Raw genomic sequence first — 19766 nt, forward strand, 5'->3', positions numbered from 1 at the left:
ATCATGCTAATGTAGTATTTTTACTGTAGGTGCTTCCAATAGTCCTGGTCAACCTAATTCTGTGAAGAGAAAGAAACTCCCTGTAGATAGTGTCTTTAACAAATTTGAGGATGAAGACAGTGATGATGTACCCCGAAAAAGGAAACTAGTTCCCTTGGATTATGGTGAAGATGATAAAAATGCTGCCAAAGGCACTGTAAACACTGAAGAAAAGCGCAAACACATTAAGAGTCTAATTGAAAAAATCCCTACAGCCAAACCTGAGCTCTTTGCATATCCCCTGGATTGGTCTATTGTGGATTCTGTGAGTAGCAAATTGTATTTAATCATTTTATTGTGAGGTTTTGGTTTTTAATAAAGCATACAAACTTAGTTGATTCTACTAATGACAAGTAGGATGATACCATTGGGTAGAATCTTGACACGGCCAATAGCAATAGATTATTGTGGAAATTCTTAGTGCCGCTTGAAGTCTCCATAAATTAGAAGCAAATACTCGTATCTTGATACACACCTGTATCAGTTCAACTTTGAATGATCGTGTTGTATTTCAGCCTTAAGAAAAACTATGAGGTTATATAGGTTTTTTTTAGTAAATATAATAAAAAGCTTTTCAATTCAATAACCATGTTTTTATTTTGCAGATATTGATGGAACGACGAATTAGACCATGGATTAATAAAAAAATCATAGAATACATAGGTGAAGAGGAAGCTACATTAGTTGATTTTGTTTGTTCTAAGGTTAGTCTTTTACTCTCTCCACCCTCAACATTTGCTGTATACTTTAAAATATTAGACAGTTTCTAAATTGAACAATTTTGTAGAACCAAGTCCGTGATAATTCAGTTTCATTTAATAGATTTTATGGCTACTTATGTGAGCCCCTTCACACTATTTCAGACCCCTTGCTTCATGCTTTCATTTCTGAGGTTAAGGAAGACAATTGCTGACTATTGCCAATTTTGCTCTCTCCCTGCTCCTGAGAATGCTTCACCACCCTCTTCTTGTCTTAATGGTTAAAACATTGCTGAAGTACAGTTGAGGAGGTTTTGTGGAGACAGCCAGTAGCTTGTCTCAATTCCTTTGTCAGTCGTGCATCCTTTGGAAGAAAAGCAAAATAGTGCTCTTTATAGCATGATAGTAGTGTTAACTGATTGATGACTGTGTGCCACGCTTTGTTCTTGGTAGGTAACTGTGTTAAACATTTTATAGAACTTCATCTTCTTTAAACCTCCCAATAATCTTAGGAAGTTGTAAGTTACTAACAGTGTCCCCATTCTATACATTCTATACCTGAAGAAGTTAAAGCTTAGGGAGAGGTTGTGTCTTGATCATGGTTACATTATAAGTGGCAGAGCCAAGCCTGTAAAACTCATACTCTTAACCACCAAGGATTACCACATCCTTTCATTGTCCCCTGAAGGCAAAGACTTTATCATATCTTTAATAAGAAAATTAAAGAAAGTTATTTTTCTATAAAGGAATAACTAACTGTGTTTTAAGGAAATGCTGTTTTTCTACCAGCACTGTTAAGTAGGAATGAGGATTAGGAATGGCAAATTTAAGTGGCCCTTTCCATTGTAATTTTTATAGCATTAAAACTCATTAGTAAATCTAGATATGGATTAGAAGACATAATATAGTGGCTAAGATTCTAGGCTTTTGTGTCAAACTTCTCTTGAAAGGAAAGGGATTCTGGGAATTAAGAATTTTATAGAAAGGTTCTTCTGCCACAAATTCTCATACTAGTTTGAGGGAACCTTAAATTTGTTTTGACTGTATGCTAATGTTTTGTTTGTTTTCAAAAATGACATAATTTTTTTCTTTTAGGTTATGGCTCATAGTTCACCTCAGAGCATTTTAGATGATGTTGCCATGGTAAGTTAGAAATTTACTGTTATTAATATTTTAATTAATATCATTGGGAACACACTAACTTCTCTGAATTTGATTGATTTTCTACCCATGTTGGTCCAGAATCTTTATAGGCCTGAATTTAAATTTGAATATGCTTTAAAAGAGGTTTAAAGGCATTCACACAAGATATCATTAGACAAGAGTAAAGCTAGAATTTTCTTTTTTATCAGTCTCTCTCTTCCCTTCCCTTTGGTTTTTGTGTATATAAATATAAATCCTGTATGAATAAATTCATACATTTATAGAGCATTTATTAAGTGCTTACTGGGTAGAACAGTGTGCTAGAAGCATAAAAAGGTGGAATATCTGCTTTTAAAGAATTAGCAGGGAGACGGGTGTATCAATGTTGATACTGTAATATACTTGATATAATGGGGTTATGCAAAAAAGATAATGAGGTCAGAGGGGATAGAGCATCTGATGGTGTTGAGGGCAGTTAGGGCAATCATCACAGGAATTGCCATCTCAACTGAGACCTGAAGATTGTATAACTCTTGTCACTTGGACAGGTGTCTTTTGGGTTGGCAGTGGTTAAACATCAAATCCCCAGTTGCATTTAATTTGGATATTAGAATAGTGGTTGCATTGATTTTTGTGAGAAAAGAAAGGAGGAGGAGAATTGATGGTAAAGATAAGAGGATATTGAATGAAGTATGAACTCCAGTCTAGGAAGAGAAGGGAGTAATACCAGAATAGAGCTGGTAGTTTGAGTGCATCAAGGACTTGGTGGTTCCAGTGAAGGCTGTGGGAGATGTGTGTGAGTGAAATAACTGGAAGGAGAGTTGTAGTTAGAGAGTAGAATGTTTAAGAATACAAGAGATGGATCAGTCCAGATGATGGCAAGATGCAAAGGATGGTGGTGGGAGAGAGTTTCTGGGGCAGAGCTGATAATTGTTTAGAATGTTAATAAACTTTAAGCCAGGTCATAACACAAAGAAATTGAAATTCCTGCGTGTTGCGACTGGGATTGGAGAGAAATATGAGAATCAGCTGCAAGAGCACTAATTTAATGTGGATGAAAAATGGTATTTGCTAGACAGCTGCTGTTGGAATGAAAAGATGGTGTAATGAGATCTCATGAACCTCAGTGGAAATAATGTTTACAAGGAGACAGTAAAGATCCAGCAGCTTTCCCTCTCCTGTGGAGACTAAGGATTTGAAAGTGACAAACTTCCTCACGAGTATCAGGGTCTTTAGGGGACATACTAGGTTTTCAATTAAGGTAAGGAGATAAAAAGTCTAATTAAAGAAGCTGAGGATGGTTAGTATAAAGTTGAATAGGGTCCAACGGACAGAGTGGGAAGACAGCAATGGAAGATGAGTCAGGGAGGAAAGAGAAACATCAAGCATGAGATAAGGTGGTAGATGACTGGAGAAATTTGCATTTTGAGCTGCAGTCAAAGTCTTCAGGGAGTGGCGTAGTGGGGTGCCTAACCAAAAGGAGCTTTAAGGTCAGGATATTTTGTGTCCAGGTACTATATGATGTCTAAGCCAGACAACATTAGTTTTCTGCTGCCTAACCAGCCCAGTGCAGGTGTTTAAAACTCCTAAGTAAGCCAAATCTCTAACAAGACTACTTTGAAAAGTTTCACTCTATAATGCTGAGCCTCAGATGAAAGGAGAAATGTGAATGGATCTCAGTCCTTGGGGACAGAATCTTAACTTCCGTGACTTTCCAGCCTCTTTAAAAAGTTATCCTTGGGGTAAAGAGAGGATTTCATAGTTAGGCCTGATTAAGGAATTAAAAAAAAAAAGAAATCAGTGTTCTGGGATTTGGCCTTGGCAGAGATACAGTCATTGTTGGTGAAGACCATATGTCAGAGTTAATCCATTTTGATCTGTTGAAATACTTTGGTATTTGGAGTTTAATTAGACTCTACTGCTTAATCACTTGTATTGTTTTTGATTATTTTCTGGCCCATTGTTGATCAGAGTGGGAGGAAACCAGTTGAGCTAGTGTCAGCTGGTTCTGGAAATAGCTCATGGATCCTCTAAATATTTCTTGAAGAAATGAGGTTGAATTTTTAGCTCGAAAAGTATTTTGCTCGTATCAAAAATCTGACATTTTTTTCAAACTGTACCTTTCTTCATTTTACATTAATTAATGAGTTTTGGTTGCAGTTTTGTCCCTGTATCTGTATTTCCAGGGTATGATTTCCACATTAATTAGTATTGCAGCATAGCTCTCTCTTGAACTGCCAGTTTAGTCTGGCTCATAAAAGTCTTATTTAAAGTTCTTTATTTGTCATCATTGGGAAATTTCTCAAAATCATTTTCTGACTTCTTTTAGGTACTTACTGATCACTCAGGTCCTAAGCTCTCTTGAAGGCTCTTTGTATATGTTAACTCTTTTAATTCCTACTGTAGAACCAGTATGATACAACTATTATATCCTCCATTTCACAGATAAGAGAACTGAGGCTCATTGTGATAAATAACCCAACCAAGGACATGTAACTAGTAGGAGGTAAAAGTGGGATTTGAACTCAGGTAGTGTAGTTAGAGATCTGGCTTGCTTAACTGCTAACCTGACCTGCTTCTCCAGAGTCCTGGCAGCATTAGGCCACATGCCATCATGATGATGGTACCCTGGAGCTCAGTCATTGCTGCCTTCTGTAGAAGAAGCATGCTATTCCATTTTACCACATGGCAGCCCTGGAGTGGAGTGCCATATATGTGGGGGATGAGGGCAGGACGAGTGGTAAGGACATGATGCACTAAGTAAGTAGACAGAAAAATAATTTGATTTGCCAACAGGAAAAGGCCTTTTATTTATTCAGTAGTCTTGTGTCCCTTGCAATGTTACTGTTCACTTTGTATCCCAGACACTATATTAAAATGCTGTACATATATTCTCATTTAATAGTTCAGTGTCACATACATAATGTGGACTCAGTAAATGTTGTGAGATTATTTAGGGGGTGATGAGTGAGATACTCTATATTATTATGTAGTTGTATAACTAGTTCTGTCTGAATTACCATGTTCTTTATTAGAAGGATTTGCCTTCCTTAGGAATAGTTTTTCAAGATGTGTAAATGTAGTATTTGTAAAGTTGAAAGTTAGAAAAAAAATTGGAGTACTGTGGTGTCAGTATTTAGTAAGCAGTGGAATTTTGCTGAATGCTTTTTTTTTTCGGTAGTTTACTTGTATTACTTAATACATTTCTCACAGTAGGTTTCCTTCAAGTCATTTTACTGAAAGTAAATGTTGCTTTAAAAAAAAAAAGAAAGAAAGAAAGAAAGTAAATGCTTGTTGGGGAACCCTCCTACACTGCTAGTGGGAACGCAATTTGGTGCAGCCACTATGGAAAACGGTGTGGAGATTCCTCAAAAGACTAGGAATAGACTTAACATATGACCCAGGAATCGCACTCCTGGGCTTGTACCCAGAAGGAAATCTACTTCAGGATGACACCTGCACCCCAATGTTCATAGCAGCACTATTTACAATAGCCAAAACATGGAAACAACCTAAATGTCCATCAACAGGTGACTGGATAAAGAAGATGTGGTATATTTATACAATGGAATACTACTCAGCCATAAAAACCGACAACATAATGCCATTTGCAGCAACATGGATGCTCCTAGAAAATGTCATTCTAAGTGAAGTAAGCCAGAAAGAGAAAGAAAAATACCATATGAGATCGCTCATATGTGGAATCTAAAAAACAAAAACAAAGCATAAATACAGGACAGAAATAGACTCATGGACAGAGAATACAGACTTGTGGTTACCGGGGTGGGGGGCGGGGTAGAGGGTGGGAAGGGATAGACTGGGATTTCAAAATTGTAGAATAGATAAACAAGATTACACTGTATAGCACAGGGAAATATACACAAAATGTTATGATAAATCACAGAGAAAGAAATGTGACAATGAGTGTGTATATGTCCATGAATGACTGAAAAATTGTGCTGAACACTGGAATTTGACACAACACTGTAAAATGATTATGAATCAATAAAAAATGTAAAAAAAAAAAAAGAAAGTAAATGCTTGTTGATAGGTACAGACCTTTTTTGATACCAGTCACTGTTGTTGGGAGATGCTGATGATTGCTTATCTTGCATGTGTAACTTTTTTTGTGTTTTTCTTTTTTCTTTTCTAGGTACTTGATGAAGAAGCAGAAGTTTTTATAGTCAAGATGTGGAGATTATTGATATATGAAACAGAAGCCAAGAAAATTGGTCTTGTGAAGTAAAAAACTTTTTACGTTTAGAGTTCCATTTCAGATTTCTTCTTTCCCACCATTCAAAGGACTTTAAAATTTTTTTTGTCTTCAAAGACATTTGTGAGATCTGTAATTTTTTTTTTAATGTAGAAAATGTGAATTTTTTTGTCTTCTAATTTGTTGATGCCCTGTGTACTCCTTTGGTTGTAAAGACATCTGAATCCTACCTTGGTTCTCTTTATACTCACCAGGTACAAATTACTGGTATGTTTTATAAGCCACAGCTACTGTACACAGCCTATCTGATATAATCTTGTTCTGCTGATTTGTTCCTTGTAAATATTAAAATGACTCCCCAATTCTTTTGCAAAATTGCACTTAATATTGAACTGTACTGTATAAACACCAACATGAATATTAATCGAAAGAATGCCCATCACACCTATTACCCTTGCCCCTCTGATCAAAAATGGCAGGCCCTCATGAAGGCATGGAATTTAAAATTAGAGTGCAAAAATTAGCAGACAATCCATTCCTCTTATATCTCTGTATGAATGTGTTTGTGTGAATGTATGTATAAAAGTCTTACTTTTCCCTAATTTGCTTTGGAGGGTTCCGTTCCCTTAAACATTTCCTAATTGAATAGGATTGTAAAGGAAACATGGTATTGTGCCAACCCAAATGTCTGGGATAATTAGGTTATTAGTCTCTCAGAGCATGGTATTTTCCTGTGACAAGCAACAGTCTTAAAAGGAGTGGGGTTTTTTTTCTGTTGGTAGCTGGCTACATCAGCCTCTCTTTTAAGGGAGTGTGAATCATGGTGGTTTTCCCCCCTGATTTCATTGTTGAGAAATGATGCAGATCCTTAGATTCTGGAGATCTTTATTTAATGCATTTTTGCACTAATTGGTCCTTAGTTTAATTTTGATGTACCATTTTGTTTAAAAAAAAACAATTCAAAAAGCATTAAGTCAAAAACTATTTTTAAAAAATAAGCAAAAGATAAAACTAGGCAATTTTACAGATTAGGAACATTGACAAAATACAATAGGAATTCAGCAAGGCAATTTACAAAGTTTACATCTGTTTTCTAAGGATAAAGTAAATCGTTTAAGGTAGTTACCACTAATTTTTTGTTTTATAAAGGGTTTATCTCATGTGTGTATACACAGGCACATACTTTGTTTACCTCTGCTTATCAAAGTTTAAAAATGTACTGATGGTGTTCTTAGAGACATACATGGGGCTTTCTTGATTGTAGATCAGAACTTACCAGGGAGCAAAATTACCTGAAAATCTAACAAGTTTTAAACAGTTCTTAACAGAAATTAGGTGCAGCTATTCCCATGTCTGAGTATTTATTTAAAAAAAAAAAGATTTGCGGGGAGGGTGTTAAAAAAGCATAACTGAGCTTGAGTTACTAGATTTTTTTACATCTTAAGACATTTGAAAACACTGTTCTTAACATTGGACCATGACATGGTTCCATTATGTAAATATTTCAAATATTAAAAATGTATATATTTGATCTCGGGGACTCATTCTTTCAGAGTCTTGTTAAATAAATGGCATCATGTTATAATTGTGTAGTGCATCCTAGAAACTTAATTTGAAAATATGGGCTGAATTTTTGATGGAATTGATTTTTGAATATTAGTAACTGAAAGTCAGAGGCAATTATGGATTTTGGATTAATTTATACATCTATAGAGATACCTTATTTTGAATTATCTATACGTCTATGTAGATACCCCCTTGTAGTGTTACAATTTTTTAAATTGTGGTTTCTCAAGGGAAATTTTCAGAAACATGCTCCTTGCTATTTACAGATTCATTTACTAGCTTTTCTCAGATTGACCCCCAGTGTAACTCATTGTTTGAGCTGTTTATTATGCCTCTGTCTTGTCTTAATTATTATTATTTCTAAGGTATCGTATTAGGTTGTTTTTATTTAGCCAGTATTAGCATGAAAGTTTATTCAGGTAGATTTAATTTTCCTTGCTTTGATCTCTCCTGCTCTCTTACCATATTTACCTTAAAAGGGCCCTTATGTGAAATCCTTAGGGACATATACCTCATACTGTGTAACACCTCCAGTGAGATTTGTGTCAGGATCCCAAATGTATGCATTAACATTTCTGCAGCAGAACAGGAATGATCACAGTCACTTGGTTAAAGACTGCTTCATTTATAGCTTAATGTCAGTTCATATTTGTTTTTGCCACCATTAAACTTGGAGGTTTTCAGAGTTTTTTATTTTTCAGGTTTGTATGTAAAGAACTGGACCTGTCTAAGCTGGTATGATGTAGTGTCAGTGAGAATACACATAAAGAAAAAATTTTTGCTAAATTGCTTGAGCTTTCTGGATTGTCTTTACCATTTGCCCATAGATTAATTTGGGAACCTTAGTTAATCCATATTTACCCATTCAAGTTGTTATAAAATTATATGAAAGTCTTGAGAACCATTCTCGATCTGGCAGTTAGGAAACCAATATTCTTTTTCCTCATTTGACCCTATAAATAAAATAATTTTAAATGTGTACATCTGTCTACAGGAAGAAAGTGGTTTTTCTCAAACTTTAACATGCGCTTGAATCACGTGGGGGATCTTGTTAAAATTCAGACTTACTAGCGCTAGACTGGACCTGAAATTTTGCATTTCTGGCCAGCTCCCAGATAGATGGTGCCAGTACTAACTGTTCTAAGAACTACTTTGATTAGCATTTTAAGGCATCTACTCAGTACTAGTATTATATCCTAACAGACTGCACAAATGCTGCTTTAGTTTCTTTTCAAGTAGATTTTAAAGAGAAAAACATTTTGGGGGGCAAATAGATATTCAAGTTCATGAACATAAAGCAGTCTTCCAAAAATGATCCCCAAGAACAACTCTTAATATTCTAGGCTTTATTTCCAGCCAGCCCCAGAACATTTTCTCTTTAGAGAACTTTTATGTTGTTACTCTGCCTGAATCTTACCATAGTGCTTCCCGGTAAACTTTTCGTAACAGTAAAGGCTGATGATTTTGTGGAGAGTGCTGTTTCAAGTACTTATCAGGCATGAATACCAGATAATGGTGAACAAATTGAGAAAAATGAGCACGAGAGTCAAATGAGGCTAAACACTATTATAATGTTTTCTCCTTTAATATTAAGTAAAAATTTTAAGTGCAAATAAATGTAAGCAGGTGTACAGTGTATATGAAGCTTATTTACCCGACTCTTTTCTAGTAAGTTCTATGAATGTTTCCACTTTATACCCAAACACTGCTTAAGGGTTTTGTGTCAAAGTGGTTATACATTTTTCCAAGTCATATTTCAGCATTCTATTCCTGTGAAACTGAGAAATTGTTTGCTTAGCAAAAGATGGTGAGGTTGATTTGTGAATGCCACTGACTAATAAAGGGTATTAGAATGAATCCCACATAGGCAAAAAAACAGGCAGTCTAAGTGTCAGGAAAACTAGGGAAATTCACATATATTTTAAACCCAGGAATTATTACTGTTCATTTATACTATAGACTAAAGTGAGCTTATAATTTTTGATAAACTGGTAGATTTTTTTAAATGTTATGTTAAATTATTGCAATATTTGTTTATCTGCATTTGAATGCTTACATTTTCCTCTTTATTTAATTGACAGATTCTTTGCCTTTCATCTTATTACTTGACTCATATGGAAGCCAAATTAGGAATGTTAATCTAAAATGTCTAGGAAGGAAAGATAATTTCTATAAACAAAAATGAATAAAAATTCTTTTCAAGCCATGTTGTTTGCATTAAATGACACTCAAATCTGCCTGTGCTGCCACATCATTTAGTAGTTGGATTGATGATTTTTAGTTTCTCTTGCACAGAGTGGTAGCTGAATTTTTAAGCAGCTATCCCTTTCATCTTTTTGCATATAACTTACGTTTGCCATTGAAGCACACTTAATATGTGCCGTTCATGTTATAAACTAGGTGGAGTGATAGGCATAAAGAAACCAAATCCTTCTAGGAGCTGACAGTCTAGTAGTGAAGAAATAATGAGAGGATCGCTAACAGACGTATATACAAAGTACTATTTGAATCGTCAGACTTGAGATAATTTCAAGGTTGAGAGGGAAGGGACAATACGAAGATTCTCAGCAGAGGTGGTAATATAGAGGGGACCTTAGAGATCACATCGTCTTAACTACCTAATGCAACACTGTTACAGTGTTCTCCAAAGTTGGATATCTAGATTTCTGCATATTGGGTTCTAACTCATGGTCTAGATCTGCACTACTAAGGTTTTAAATTCATTAAAATTAAATTTTAAAATTCAGTTCTTCAGTCACACTAGCCATGTTTCAAGTGTTCAGAAATCATATGTAACTAAATGAATTTAAAAATCCAGTTGCAGCATTCACATTCCAAGTGCTCAACAGCCATATGTAGTTAGTGGCTACCAATATTGGATGGATATTGCAGAATTAACATTACTGTGATTACAGAAAGTTATGTTGGGAAGGTATGGTCTAGATGCTAATATCCACCTAAGGGCAGTGGATAGTGCTTATTAATAAAGTTCCCCCACAGGAAGTATTTTTAGCAAACCTTCATTAAAGCAAAAAGTATTGCAATTTAAAAATAGTTCTAAACAACTTTTTCCATTTTTTTCTTATAACCAAAGTAAAAATTAGTGGACACTTCATATTGTGGAATCTGGACATTATAAGAAGGTTCTTTTTTCTTTTCCTGTCAGTTTAAAAATACTGCCAAATATATCCAGGTGAAGAGACATGACTAATTGTCACTGCAGTAGGTATTAGAAAAGCTAGATATTAAAGTTTCATTTTAAATATATTCTTTAAGCAAATTTTTTAAAAAGGGTCCAGGTTCTTTGTTAAGAAGGAATTTAGATTAATAAAATATTGACAGACATAAAGAACTGAAGACTGAAAATACAAGTTGAGTAACAGAGCCAGCCCTTCATCTTGAGCTGTCCCAATCTAAGGAGACCAATCCTTGCAAAGAATTAAAGCCATCTGAGAGCTAGTAAGATAGAATGTGGCCAAGCACCCAGCCCTGATGACAATATTATCTCTCATATTTCAATTCTACTTTACTCCCATAGCAAACAGGGCAATGACACTGTATAAATGAAGGCAGACACTGCTTTTTATGTGGAAAGTGTTAATTGGATTGCCTTGGAATCGGTGGTATAAAGACTCTCCCCCACACATTGCAGCTTTACTGTTTTTAAACCTCCAGTGCTATAGTAGATAGGTATGAATATGTAAAAGTCATTTTATTTTCCCCCTTACTTAGCAAATAACTCAAGGTTTATAAAACCTTAACATCAAAAAAGTCATTTAGGCATGTTCTTTCCAGTCCTAGCTCTCCAGTTTATAATAACATGCATCTTGAACCTTTGCTTTCTATAATTAATGATTGGTATTCCATCCATCCTATCCAGAGACCTCCCCCACTCCGTTGGCTCTGGTTTCTAACTACAGTTTGCAGTTTCTTGAGTCTTGCTTAGGTGTTTCTATTACCTTCTCTCTTTCAGGCTAGAATAAGTTTTGAAGAACACAAAAACAACCTTAGATTTTAGATCTGAGTAGCATATAGTTACATGTGCCCTCCAGATTTCTCAAGTCTCACTCAATGTTTGTATCTCTCCATTCTATTAGTGACTGGTGATAGCCTAAATGAGACTGGCTTTGTAAAAGGCTACATCCTAGTTTATCTCTTAAAACTATGGACGTCTGCTCTCTATTTGGGACTTTTCTTGGTATCTAGGACATTACTTTAGCCTTGTTCCTCTAGTCTGTGTCATTCTTAGTGTTTCTTTGCTGTTCTTCCTCTGTTTCCTGGGTTTTTATACTCCTAAGAAGATGAAGAAATACAGAAAAATTTACCTGTAGTTCCAGTTATTCAGACATTGATTGCTTTTTTAAAATCACCTTTGTTTCCTTTTTGCGGGAATGTGTTTTGACATATGCTTAAATCTTATGTCTCAGCTTTTAACAGGATGAGTGTTTCTGTTACACTTCTGTTAATCTTCAAAAACAATTTTATTGACATTTGGTAAAGTAGGTGAGTCATAATTTATTGCAGGATGTTTAGCATTCCAATTTTTGCTATTGATAATACTCCGTGAACATGCTTGCACAAAATTTTTGTATTGAGATTGTTTCTAAGGATAGTTTACCAGCATTTTAAGACTTTCTACTCATATTACAGATTGCATTCAAAGAGATTGAACTAGTTCACAAATAGATGGGTTTTAGTTTATGCTTGTTTGACAAATGTATTGAACTGTTTATGTGCTAGGCACTGTTCTAGGCATTCAGCAATGTATGTGAACAAACAGAAAAATTCCTACCCCTGTGAAGTTTAAGGAGGGAAAGGAGAGATGAGGACTACAAAGAATTGGGGGGGATGTCAACCTTATTCTTCTCCCAACTTTTTCTGTTAATGGAAAAACTACTGCTACTTCTGTTCTTAAATATGAGGTTGTGTGTAAAAGCTATTTAAATCCGTTCATGTATTCGAGGCGGGCAGGGACGAGAGAGGGATTGGAGATTGATGCTTTAGGAATATGAATGGTTATCTTGGGGGGAGAATTTAAAAGAAATAAAAATCTCATTTGGTCAGATGCCATGTTATTGATTTCATTTTCAGCTTTCTGATTACCTGTGTAATCAGAATGTGAGTGTTTCTTCATTGTTCACCTTTGGTTTTACGTGATAGTCTGCATTGTTTACTTTTAGCTTTCAGATGAGTGTATGAGTGTGGTTTGCTACCTAAGGAGTTAGTTATTGGTACGGCCTTTATGGCCATTTGAAGGAAAGCCGGCAGATGCAAAAATCCAAGGACCGTTGAGCAGCTCAGTATGTACCAGATACCCTCTTAGGGTTTGGAATTACAAAAATAAGACAAGTTATGCTCTCTGAAAGCTTACCATCTAGGAAAACTGGTCTTGGAGCCCGAGAATCCTAGACAAAGTTTGTTTAAAATGCAGCTTCTCAGGTTCTCTTACCCACCAGAAATTTTGATTTACTGGGTAAGGGGTGGAGGGCATAGGTATTGACAACTTAAATTAGCATACTTTTGATTGTGGTGCAGCTGATTCGCATTAAGAAACACTGTACAAATAGGTATTACTGAGAAATGAAAAAAAGATTTAAGATGCCATCACTTGGAGGCAGGGAGAAGCACATGCTGGCTCCATTTTACGTAAAAATTTTAATTCTCAGCTCAAGAGCAGTCTCAGATCCCTGAAAACCCCAGACCCGCGCTGGCACTCTAGGCGGCTCCCGCCAGGTCAAAGAGACCAGCTGGAACGCAGGGTCTCCCCAGCAATCCCGCTCACCACCGGAAGCTCCACCCCTTCCTATGGGCCCCGCCCCCTCCGCTAGTGGGGCCCCGCCAACGACGCCAGGGCCGGAAGTGACGACACCGATGAAACCTTTTGGGAGGGGCCTGGGCTGAGCAGCTCCAAAGGCCGAAATTTCACATCGGAAACAAAACAGCAGCTGCTCGGGAAGGAACCTTGGCTGCGAGAGGATAGTGGTGGCGGCGAGGCAAAGGTAGGTGTGTGGTGGGGGGTCCGGGGAGAGAGAAACGCGCCCCTCATTTGGTGCCGACACGGGTGGCTGCGGGCAGGCCCGGCCCTTTGTCGCCTCCCGGGCCGCAGAGCCGGTGTCCTCGAGGATGAGGAGCCGGGCGCGGCCGGGCGGGGACCGAGGAGCCCCGTGTGGGGAACCAGGAGGGTCGGCCAGTTTCTCTGGCTCGCGGCGCGCGGTTGGGTTGAAGAGAGATTCCCTTTCGCAGCCTTCGTCCGGAAGTGCTGGTTTCCCTTCGATATCTCTGGGCGCAGGTGCCTTGACCAGGATTGACCGTCTTGCCTGGAGTGGAGCAGGAGAAAGAGAAAGCGCCTTGCGCTGGGTCTGGCTTAGCAACTGGTGAAACTCCACGCCTCCTCCCCCTAGTGTGTCCTTGTCCAGAGAAAGCAAGTGGCTGCCAGGGCCAAGTTCCTTCTTGTCTCAGTTCGGGGCGAAAAGGAGGGTCTCATGATTTTGCCTTGATCCGGACTGTCGCGAGGCATGTATGTCTAGTGCTTTGCACGTGTTTTAGATACTTGGCGTTTTCATCCCGCTCAGATTCCTTTCAAATAAATACCGCTTCTCTTGTAGGAAAGTAACTTAGTTCTTGCCTGCTTTGGACAAGATGAATAACTTGTGCAAGGTTTACTGTGGGAGATAAGAATAGTATGCAAATAACTACACGGTAAAGCAAATTGTAAAAGTCATAATATTCCCTGAAGTTTGAGGCAGGTAGAGATTACGTCGGGCTAAGGGCATCTTGTTTTTTGAATTATCTTTTACAATGGAAAGGTTTTCACCCTCGGAGTTGAAGTGAGGAGGAGGTCATTATATCAGAAGGTGTACTACAAAAGAGGGGCCCTGTGGATCTTAAGGGTCCAGCAACCCAGACTGCACGTTAAGTAGCTGTTATGAAAGAGAATAAAACAGCAAAGTAGGTTGGAACCTGTTGCATTTGACTGATTTCAGTCACCTGCAAAAGCCAATTTCAGTTCTCCTTAACTCACAGATTTCAGCCAACTTAAATCCCGTCCCACCTCCACTTAAGAGCAAATCCTTAACAGTGAAAAAAGAAGCCTGTTTATTGAGTGCATGGTTCTTTCCCCCTTACCCACCTTTCCTAAAGAAAAGATGATAGAAGTGGCATCTATTTTCTGGTTTTTCCATTTGTGTTCTCTGGTCCTTGGGTGGATAGTTACCACAATTCTGGGTATATTTTCCTCTGAATGGATATGATGTATTGCTAAATTTTAATTAAAATTAAATGACTGCCCCTAGTCCTAGATTGCTGTGTGAATTTACATTTGGGGAGAACTGGGGGATTGGAGTTGGCCTCTGAGAATCATTCTAGCAGGAAAGATCTAACATTCTACCAAAGCTTCTGTGCTCCTCTTCCTCTCTCAGATCCAGGTTCAGTCTCCTCCTGCTTTCCCACTACTGTTATATTCGATTGTAGGGGGAGGCTTAACTTCTTTTGGATATATTCTGAAAAACCTTTCAAAGACCTCTAATGCTGCCTCTCCTTCATATCCTAGATTCCAGGCAGATTTGGATGGTGTTCTGAGATTTGCTTTTGATAAGTTTTGGTTTGCTTTGATAACCTTAACCTGGTAGGGGGGCTAGAGACGCTAAGAGATTTGAGGTGATTTTTGTATAATCCAGGTGAGATACATGATTTTGATCTTTGGTAGTGGCAGAGGCTTAGAAAAGAGGAAAAACATGAACAGGACATGACAGCCAATTGCGGAGCAAGGAGTAAAGCATAAAGCTGATTAGGAGGCTTTAAGTTTGGAGAAGTGGGGAGATCACAGAAATAAGGAAGTTAGGAACAAAGAACTAGTCTAGAGAGGAAGATGAGGAAGTGGTTTGGAAGTATCACTTCTGAAGTGCCAGCAGTTGAAAATATCCTATGGACAGGCTTGGAGCTGTAAATGTGAATCACTTAAATAGACTTAGCAGTTGATGTTGGAGCAGTGGAGGAGATGCCTAAGGAAGGAGGGGGACAAGGAAGCCCAGGAAGACCCTTCAGGACACTTATAATGGGGGAGTGGAAGAGGATGAGGGACCCGCTGAGGAGAATGAGTGGTGGGAGGAGAACCTCCATAGTGCATTGTCACAGAAACTGAGGAAGGGAGGGAAGCTTCAAGAAAGAAAAGGTTGTTAGAAATTTTCAGTTTAAGCCTGTTGTAGGAGAAAGAACTGAAGCTTTAGAGCAGCACTGTCCAATAGAAACAATGTGAGCTGCAATGGTTAATCTTAAATTTTCTAATGAGCATAATTTTTTTAAAACAAAGAAATAGGTAAACATAATTAATTTGAATAACTTATTTTATATAACCTAGTGCATCTAAAATATTTTTATTTCAACATGTAGTTAATATTAAAATGTGCTTATCTGTCTTCCCTTCTGATAAAAGCTCCTGTAAACAGAAGCATTATCTGATTCAAAAACCTAGTGCCTAGCACAGTGTCAGGCTATGTAGAAGAAACTCAATTAAGTGTTTGTTGATTAAAGGGGTATTAATGTGTAGTTTTCACAATGCTTGTACAGTTCCTTAAGTTGATCTAAGGCAAAAGAGAGAACGCAGGTATTGCTGAGTAAAACCAATGATTTACAAGTTAATTAGATGTGAATAGTTATTTTCATTACAGGTTAGTCGTATTCTACCCATTTCCACCACAAATTTGATACAATGACTCAGGGTAATTATACCTTTTATGTAGAGTTATTGAAATTAAATTTGGGGGGGGAAGATTCTTTATAATTATATAAACATTGATATTACAGGACTATGGTCCCATATCCACAGTTCTTGAATCCTGAAAAAAACTGAAAGGCTTTTCATAATTCATTTGACAGCGAAATCTAACCTGAACCTATTTATGTAATTTAAGACTAAGGTATATTATTTTTCTATATGTTTATTAATGTGTTTGATTTTGTGGTTCTAACTTAGGACACTGAGGGAACATTATAAAACATGGTATTTGCATCATGTTACCTCTGTAAAATCCAACAAATATATACATTCTAAACATATTTAGTCCTAAAGATTTCAGGTAAAGGATTTTGGATTTGTAAGCCTTGTTCATCTTTATTGCATCTTCTGTGTCCACATAACCATTATTATTTGAAAACAACTGTGGTAATGCTACATAACAGACCTTCAGTGCCTTAAAGCATTAGTTCTAGCTTGGCTTAAAGGTGTGGGTCTGTGGATCAGCTAGGGCAGTTCTGCTTTGCATGTCTTATTCTGGGGCCCTAGCTGAAGGGACAGTGGCTACCCAAAGTAAGTTCTCCTTGATGCAGCAGCCGAAGTACAAGAAAGCAAGGCCACCTGCGCAAGTACAGTTTAACTGTCTGTTGTGCCACATCTCCTAAGATCCCATCAGCCAAAGCACGTCATAAGATTGTGCTCAAAGGCATGGAGTGGGTAGTAGACTGCACCCACCTTGAGGCCAAAGCAAGTCAGAGCCAAGCTCAACATCACTGCAGAGGGGAAAGATATTCCTCTGTTGGGGATGCTGGGCGAGGGAGTGCAAGATTTGCTGAATAATAATCTAATCTACCACAGATGGTTCACAGAAGTAGAGTGGGAAGGAAGGAGGAAAAAAATCACCAAATAGGGTGTATCACTGTCCTTGCTCTTTTTAGGGCCTACCGCTTTCACAAAGCCTCTTGTAGGGCTAGGGAAATTATTTGCTCCTAGTCTCTTAAAATTCTGAATATCTTTCCAGGATGTATTACTGAAGTTTTAAACTCATTTGAAATTATTTTTATTGATTTTAATTATAGAATGCAATTTGGAGATTGGTTACATTTATTATTGCATTGAGCTTTTAAAAACTCAAATAGAGGCTCACGCAGCCCATCCATATAATCAGAACTTGGGCTGCCTGTCCTAGAAGAAGCTGTCAGAGCAACACCAAGACTGATTAAATTCTCTTGTGGAAAGAGAATAAATCACAAGTTCATTTGGCACTTGAAAACTTTTTAGTGGTTTTCTAGGTGAAGGGGAAGCTAGTTCAGGTGGCTAGACTCATGAAAGCAAGCCACAGTCCTTTGTACTGGGGAAGATTGTGACAAAAACAGTTTCATGAAAATGTTTGTTCCTGTGGAATACGCATTTTGTTTATGTTTATCTCAGCGTGAGGAAGGAAAATGGTATCAGTAATTAAATAAACATGCTATAGTTTAGTTGTTAACTTGGGATGTAGTGAGAGACAGAAATGTACTTTTCTGTTGGTGCTTCCTTAAATGAGATTTTTAATAAACTTCACTTTGGGATTCTAAACATTTCTCCTGTGGTACTTTTTAAAGCGCTGATGGATAGAAGGTTTTCCAATTAGGCTTCTCTATTCAGCACGTCTAAACTTTGAGATTATTTGTGTTCTCCTGGGCTTTTTTTTTTTTTAGTTTTTGTAGTTGCTGATCAGAGAAGGATGTCTTTTTCCTTTTATCTGATCGAGCAAATGTTTTGAGAAAAAGGAAATGGGATGACAGTGAATTCAAGTATTGTGCTTTGTCAGTTTCAGAAAGTCTTTAGCAGGTGGCCAGAGAGAGAAAACACCAAAATCTATTTACATCCCTACTCCCACTCCCTCTGCAATCCAGGTCACATGAAAGATCCTCACTTCTCAACAGCTATCTTTTCTTGTTCTCAGGGCGCTGCTAAGAATGTTATAAAGTCCACTAGTGTCTTTCGCCATGCTGCAGAACAGTGGGGTTGTTGACCTTCTCCATGCAGTCATCAATTGTCTTCAGCTGTTACTGGACCAAAATCAAATCTGGCTTTGCTTGCTCCTTTCATTGTACCAACAGTCTTTGTTCACCAGGCCTGACTGAAAATTTAGCTCGCTAGCCCTGTTGCCTGCTTATGCTTCCTACTGAGCTCCACGTACAGAGCAGCTCTTCCAGGGAGGGTCACCCTGCAGCTGTGATCTTTAACACATCAGTGGAGGCATGAGTTTTCTCTGGGTTAACTGGCAGAGACCTGGGCGGGGCATCAGAAGATCTGGCTGTTACTTGCCTCTTAATTGTGCACTGGCAAATTGTTTCACCTTTCTTGTGCCTTAGTGTTTCACATATAAATACTGATATGCCTTTGTGACAGTCATCCCTCAGTATTCAGAATTGGGGGACTTTGGGGGCAGAGAAGTGGTTCCAGGACTCCCACTAACCCCCACCTGTGTGGATACCAAAATCTTCAGATGCTCAAGTCCCTTGTGTAAAATGCATAGTATTTGTATATAATCTACACACATCTTCCTGTATACTTTAAATCATCTCTAGATTACTTATAACGCCTAATACAATGAAAATGATATGTAAATCATGCTAAGTGCAGTGTAAATGCTATGTAAATATTTGCTGACCCAGGCAAACTTAGGTTTTATTTTTTGGAACTTTCTGGAATATTTTGTCAAATATTTTTGATCTGTAATTGGTTCAGTCACGTATGTAGAACCCTAGGATAAGGAGGGCCAACTGTAGTATTGGGAGATGCTGAAGTGACTGCTATATTATTGATGATTCTTTTAAGATTTGTCTGAGAAAGCTCCAGTGTGATAGTCAGTTTGTGTGGTTTCTTGTAATAGCTGAATAGATCCTGTAAGCATAAGGCTAATAATGGAAACTACTTAAATTAAAATGACCAGATTCTCATTATAGCTTATTTGAAAAAATAAATAAATAAATACTATGACTATATAAGGAATGCTTTTTGCACTTCAGTTTTTAATTTATAATTCAGTTATTGAAGTCTAAGATCTCATTTATTACTCTTTTAAAAAGATCTCATTTACTTCTAAGCAGTAGTTTTACTAGTAATAAAAATCAGCCCAGTGTTTCTTGATGCTCACTGTTGTAAACTCTTAGAAGGCAGGGATGAAGTTTTACACAGAGTCAACATATTGTGATACCTGAGTTTTTGCTTTGCTCCTTTACTTGCTGGATGTGACCTTGGGCAAGTTTATGAACTTCTATGTGCCACATTGCTTTCATCTGTAAAATGGGTGGAGTGAACATAATTAATTAAATCCTCTCAATGTCTGTCTTTGATTTTGATACAAGTAGATAGCCAGTAAACTATT

At 37.5% G+C, this 19766-nt stretch overlaps 2 protein-coding genes across 5 annotated transcripts in view; both read left to right on the forward strand.

The window, feature by feature from the left end:
- The window catches only part of RBM25 (RNA binding motif protein 25), a 48882-nt gene extending 41258 nt beyond the window's left edge, over positions 1–7624 (forward strand). For all 3 annotated transcript variants that reach the window (XM_006206899.4, XM_072963373.1, XM_072963372.1), the window contains 4 exons: positions 30–304; positions 645–743; positions 1833–1880; positions 6034–7624. In XM_006206899.4, coding sequence (XP_006206961.1) covers positions 30–304; positions 645–743; positions 1833–1880; positions 6034–6126 — 515 coding nt within the window. In that variant the 3' untranslated portion in view covers positions 6127–7624. The remainder of the gene's footprint in view (positions 1–29; positions 305–644; positions 744–1832; positions 1881–6033) is intronic.
- A 5894-nt stretch (positions 7625–13518) lies between these two features.
- The window catches only part of PSEN1 (presenilin 1), a 59925-nt gene continuing 53677 nt past the window's right edge, over positions 13519–19766 (forward strand). For both annotated transcript variants that reach the window (XM_006206897.4, XM_006206898.4), the window contains exon 1: positions 13519–13658. The gene's annotated coding sequence lies outside the window, so the exon portion shown is untranslated. The remainder of the gene's footprint in view (positions 13659–19766) is intronic.

Source organism: Vicugna pacos, chromosome 6 (genome assembly GCF_048564905.1).
Source record: "Vicugna pacos chromosome 6, VicPac4, whole genome shotgun sequence".
In the NCBI taxonomy this organism is placed as follows: domain Eukaryota; kingdom Metazoa; phylum Chordata; class Mammalia; order Artiodactyla; family Camelidae; genus Vicugna; species Vicugna pacos.